At 30.6% G+C, this 5,977-nt stretch overlaps 1 protein-coding gene across 1 annotated transcript; it reads right to left on the bottom strand.

The window, feature by feature from the left end:
* Positions 1–1,458: 1,458 nt before the first annotated feature.
* On the bottom strand, positions 1,459–4,331 carry LOC145010909 (tobamovirus multiplication protein 3-like). Its single transcript, XM_078969480.1, has 11 exons — positions 3,938–4,331; positions 3,604–3,694; positions 3,466–3,518; positions 3,263–3,355; positions 3,104–3,175; positions 2,912–2,984; positions 2,783–2,828; positions 2,609–2,672; positions 2,457–2,510; positions 2,218–2,295; positions 1,459–1,948 (listed from the first exon to the last, which is right to left on the bottom strand). Exons 1-11 carry the CDS (start codon positions 4,097–4,099, stop codon positions 1,856–1,858), a joined length of 879 nt encoding a protein of 292 aa, XP_078825606.1. The 5' UTR covers positions 4,100–4,331; the 3' UTR covers positions 1,459–1,855.
* Between the last annotated feature and the right edge of the window lie 1,646 nt (positions 4,332–5,977).

Genomic DNA, 5,977 nt, shown 5'->3' with positions numbered 1-5,977 from the left:
AACGGACTTGGTATATTCAATAAAGCGTACATCAAAAACACTTTTTATGTTTATAAATAAATCTATGTTGAGCATTAAATGTTATTAGTTAAGTGGTGAGAAGAAGATACAGTTCATGAACAACGATCTTGCAACTTGTGATTGAATGTTTAAGTTCTAGATAGATAGCACATCAAAGTTTATAACATTTATTTATATTGGCTAAATGCACTTATTGCCAGTGATACCTCACTGGTAGACTTAACATTTTTTGTCACTACAATAACAATTCTTATTTATACAAAGTTGTTTGCTCTTATCACACGTACAATAAGATGTACAATCAGCGGATTTCGTACATGTAACTAAAGTACCAATTGGGGGATTTGGGGTGTCTTTAGGCTTGGATGGAATTCCTGAAAAACCTCATCATAATAAAAAAAATATAAATACAAGGATTCGGCAAATGATACATGTATCTATGATTTCAAGTTAAAAGGGTGGCTAGTTTCGAACCTGATCCAGATACACAAACCATGAGTAGGAAGCATATCAAGATAACCTTCTTCATTTGGTGGATGTTGTAAAATCACTAGGAACTACATTTCGTTTCATCATGGGTTCAATATTTATATAACAAGTGGATACCGGATAGAAACATGGTATTTTCTAGGTAGGAAGTGGGAATAACTATAAATTGCAACATTAATTACTAAACAGTTAGAGAATTTGTAGAAATAATGTTGACGGTTGCCATTAAATTGTAGTTCAACTCCCCACCTTAATTCATGATGTTGACTCATTTAAGGTTCTCAAATATGTACCATAAAGAATGTAAAACGTGTATTTACTGATAGACATTATATAAGATATATTGATGACATTTATCAACAATTGTAATCATTTGATGAATAAATAAAAGGAAATTGTTGGAATCTATGTAATTTATGTGCTTATATTATGTGTATATAATATTAGACAAAATCTTAATAAATAGGGCTAAAACAAATATTAGAATAAAATACTAATTAAGATAAATAGCCTTAATGAAAGTTGAAGTAGTCGTAATAAGGATTTACGAGATGTAGTCTTCGTTAGGATGAGTATTTCCTAAACTTTTAAAATTTGAAAAAATTATGTTAAAATTAATCTATGTATCATCAACGCTCTGATTAGCTAACATGTCAAATAATTCATAATTATGGATAAAAATATTGATTATGTTATCTTTGCCGTTAAAATTACCATAATTATCATTTTTCCAACCATAACACATTTCGTTAGTCATTTTGTATGTAAACACGTTCGATTTCATTCGCCATGAAGACATAATATACCTCAATACAAATGTATCATCATATATAATACAATACTTGCATTAAGTTACTTATTTTTTATGTTAAGAATCATAATACATACTACTCTTTATTTCGGATGGTTTTACTTTGTATTATTGGTTTAAACAAGATATGTGCAAAATACCAAAATCGAGTTGCTTTATTTGGTTTCATAAATATGAAACCAAAGGCAAGTTATCAATCCCCTCCTTATGTCCTAAAACCAAACCATCTACACCTCGCATCAAACCAAACCATTTAAATGAATTTTGTCTTCTATAAACATCAAGTTTTGTATCCCATTTGCTTTCAATTGGGTTGTAAACTATAGTATCATTAAGAAGACACAAACAAATACAAATCAATACAACAAATATGCATTTCACAACCCAAAGCTTCCAAAGTCTTTCTAACACCATTTGCTTGGCTTCTACACTTGTTCCTAGTTTCCTTCATGATCAATGAGTAGAAAAACCAACTCCTTCATGTGCTTCATTTTCTAGAGATCAGCTCCTAAATTGTCAATTTTACCCTTGTTCTCAACGAATAGGGTGATATGGCATGATGGATTGCTTAGGTGGCAACTTCCTCAAAATGATGAGAACTAGAGAGGATGGTAATATTTCCACCAACTATTCCAAAGAAAATGGTAAAAATATTATTAGATTGAACAACTGATTGTAACTGTGACTAACAGATTGAACAACCGACTATGACTGACTGTGACTGACAGATTGAACAACTGATTGCGACTGTGACCGATGTCAAATGGACAAAAAGTAAGATTTTTTTGACCCACACAAAAAAGGTTGAACAAAGACTCGATCTCAATTTCTCATATGTGCAAAAAGACATAAATGTCCTCCTGATAATCAAAGCAGCCCTACAAAGTTTTTCTTACCAAGTAGTATATGAAGTTGAGAACCGGATGATCCAACAAATCAAGGTTAGCAGCATCATCGAATGCATTAAAGCACATCTAACATCACAATCACAAGAGAAGAACATAATTAGAAAACTAGATGAACTTATATAAAAACACCAAAAACATTTAAAAATTGAGTTTTGAAAATAAACTTTTGATGACTTCATAATATGTCGAAGGCCAATCATCACATAAATGAAAAAAAGGGAACTCACCATGATACATCTTACAAGGAAACACACAAAGCAGATTGTTGTAACATAGCCAACCTGCATAAAAAGAAACAGTGAGTAAATGACCATTTTACCCTTCTGTTTAAATGATGTTTCTATAGGAACTGTTCTAAACTAAAAAAAAGTTTATATACCTCATGTAACTTCTTTCGCCGGCCTTTTGATTCTACAGGGAAATGTTGCAACATTGAAAAGAGTCTGCAAAAAAGTAAAGAGGTCTTCAAGAAATCCATTCACACCAAAGTTTTAAAAACGCATATACACAGCTATGGGCAAATTGGGAATTTAGTAAAAAGTATTCAATGTACCTTCCTCCGTAAAGAAGAAACCCCAATGCTGCAAACAAGGACACCACTGGAAAAGAAAATACTTAGGTGAGTCTAATGATAATTATTTCTTTTTTTTCAAAAAAATAGATTATATAAACTTTGGAAAACCTGCAAAAAACATCTTGGAGAGGATCACAAAAAGAGAGATAGGCTTCCACCAAATTATTAGCCATAAAACCATCTGTTAACATGTTATAAAACTGGTTAACATCACACAAAACCTACCTCATCATGAAAAATTCTTTAAATAAGCAACATCATTTCTCAACTTTCAAAAAATGAAAAAAGAATAATCTTTACCTGAATTGCATAAATGATCCCATTAATTATAAAGAAAGTTGGCCTTAAACCATCAGTTGAAACTGCTCGAGCCTGTCATACATGCATAACATTGTCACATGAACAAACTACAATTTTTAATATCACAATTACAGTTAAAAAATAAATATATAAAAAAACCTGATAGTAAATTTCTGCCCAAAACAAAACTAAGAGAGCATAGGTAGTGAAAAATGCAAGGCTTGGCACATCAAGCAATATATGTTGAACAATCTGGGAACAAAAATAAAACAAACAATATATGAATCTAAAGGATCAATATTTGTTAGAGAAATCAAGAAAAGAGAAGTAAATTGATGATGAATTATCAGAATGTTCCTAACCTCTGGTTTTAATTGTAGAACATCCCTATGGAACAAAAAAATTAAACATCTAACTGCAATAGTAATCAGTAAAACATTTATTAATTAGAAATTAATGATAGGTTTATAAAGTATGCTTTTTGAAAGAAAAATACAGACCTCCATTAACTAAAACATTGAGAAAATGGAAGACTTTCTGGGTGGTCCAACCATACTCTGGAACTCTTAGTTGAATCCTGATCAACTGAACCTGCAACAGTTGGAAATCATATATAATTATCAATCAAAATGAATATCATATCAATCTTGTAGTTGAAAGTAATCTGCAATCAGAAAATCAAATCTTCCACGACATAGATAAGTGATAATCCGACGTTTTATGACGAACAAAACCAGATAAACAAGCTACCAACAAAAACCCATAAACATAAACCATCGAAATCAAAGTCCTGGAGAAATAAAGTGTCAGAAATGAAACTAATTGCAAACTTACAAGAGCAACGAGGGTGACGACGCCATAGAGAGCAGCAAGGACGTGAAAAATCAAATCCTGCCAAATTGGGGAATCGTTTAATTCATCCCACCAACTATACGCGTCCTTTAGGGTATACATCACCGATGTATCATTAAACGAGCCGAGTAAAGCCCTACCCATTGCCGGAGATACGGTAACTCGGCGACGGATTGGACCACCGGCCGGCGAATTCTTTCTAGAACGAGAACGAGCTTTCAAACGGGAACAATTATGATTCTTTAATCTATAATTATAACTTGAATCAAAAGAATAAACTGGGATTCTTTTGAAATTTGTTGTCTTTTTGTTATAAGCAAAGGAGGAGACGGAGGATTTGGGATTTTGGAAAGCCGGCAAATGTGTAATGGGGAGAGGGGGAAGAATATTTGATTTTGGAAGTCGGATCTTTGAACTAATTTCACAGTTAAACCCTCATCTTTTAATATTGGCATGATTTAGTCCTCTCCTTTTTCTATTCCACACAATGCCAAATGTCATCTACTATTCATATGTTCCCCAAAATTTATACAAGTTGTGAAATAAGGGGAATTCAATACAATGCCGAATCAAAAGAAAAAAAAAAAATTCTAAGTGTATTAGATGATTTGGTTTTGATTCAATAAATTTGATATTTACATTATGTGGTCCAGTTTATATAATTGAAAATTATATTGTCTTTTTTGAAATAGATCAATTTCAATGACTTATTGTCCATTAACACGTCAAAAAGGTCCGAAAATAAATGCATATGACAAAGAGATCGTATAAGGAAAGAAAGTGACAAAAAGAAACTTAAAATGACATGTTTACATTCCCTGGTTTTAAATTATAACCAACTAAGTTTTTTTGCTATTATTTAGATAGTTCAAACATGGAATCGATAATTAGAGCATGTTATTAATTGTTATGGAATCAAAATAGATTTATTGTTATTTTTTGGGATGCTCATAATTTTAAAATAATAAACGCAAACACCTCTATTGTTAATCAAGATTATTATAGTACTGTTTTTTATATTTAAATTTCATTTCCCAAGTCATGTATGGTAACTTCTATGCAAGTAATTTATGAGTAGAGTAAAATCACTAATACCATGGTTTAGTATTTTGTTTAATGTTTTTAACATGAATAATCTTTGATAAATAAGTTGAATCATAGTTATATAATATTGGTGTATATAAAGTAAAAGGTGGTAAAGGAAATTAATCGAAAGTGTAAGAGGTTTATTGCATGTAATGATTGACATGTGAAGGATGTGTTGGAATGAGTTGAGAGTTGTCTGGACTGGACGAAAGGAGAGAAATACAAGGGTCCACTTGCAACGTGTACACCATGAATTTCTGAAACTTCCATACTTTTGTCGACCATTTTTTTTATAATAAAAGGTTATCAACTAGCGAACTTTAAATTTGTTATATTTAAGTCGTACCTTTTCTTTTTTGGTTATACAATATACATACGTTCGTTATATTTGAAAGGTGATTATATTTAAGTCATTTTGTTAAATATAATTAGGTTTTTGGTGTATCTTGTTGATATGGTAGTTTAAAACGATAATACAAAAATTATTGTGGAATATATTCACTAGGATTAAAAAAGTAAAACATTATTAAACCATTTACAAGATAAATTTGTTAAAATGAGAAAAACTAGAGATAAAACCACGTGGTGATTTTGAAAATATTTTGTATATAGTTTGGTAGAGTTAATTGTAAACTTCTTTGATTTATCAAGATTTCACCTCATTTCCAAACTTCCTTTTAAAATCTCGTTATCGGTTTGTTATGCTCATGGTGGAGGTCTATTATGTAAAATTGTTAGCTCTTTCTTAAATGGATGCATCATTGTCGACATGTAGCATGTCTTCTACCTCTTTACAATATTTTTTTTTTTTTTTTTTTTTTTTTTTTTTTTTTTTTTTTGGAATGCATTGCTATTATTATTATTATTATTATTATTATTATTATTACTAGGTGTGAACCTCATGTATTACATGGGTGTATTTAAAACAATTATATA

This window comes from Lactuca saligna, chromosome 8 (assembly GCF_052625555.1).
Source record: "Lactuca saligna cultivar CGN05327 chromosome 8, ASM5262555v1, whole genome shotgun sequence".
Classification (NCBI taxonomy): Eukaryota; Viridiplantae; Streptophyta; class Magnoliopsida; order Asterales; family Asteraceae; genus Lactuca; species Lactuca saligna.
This window is presented reverse-complemented; position numbering and strand designations above follow the sequence as displayed.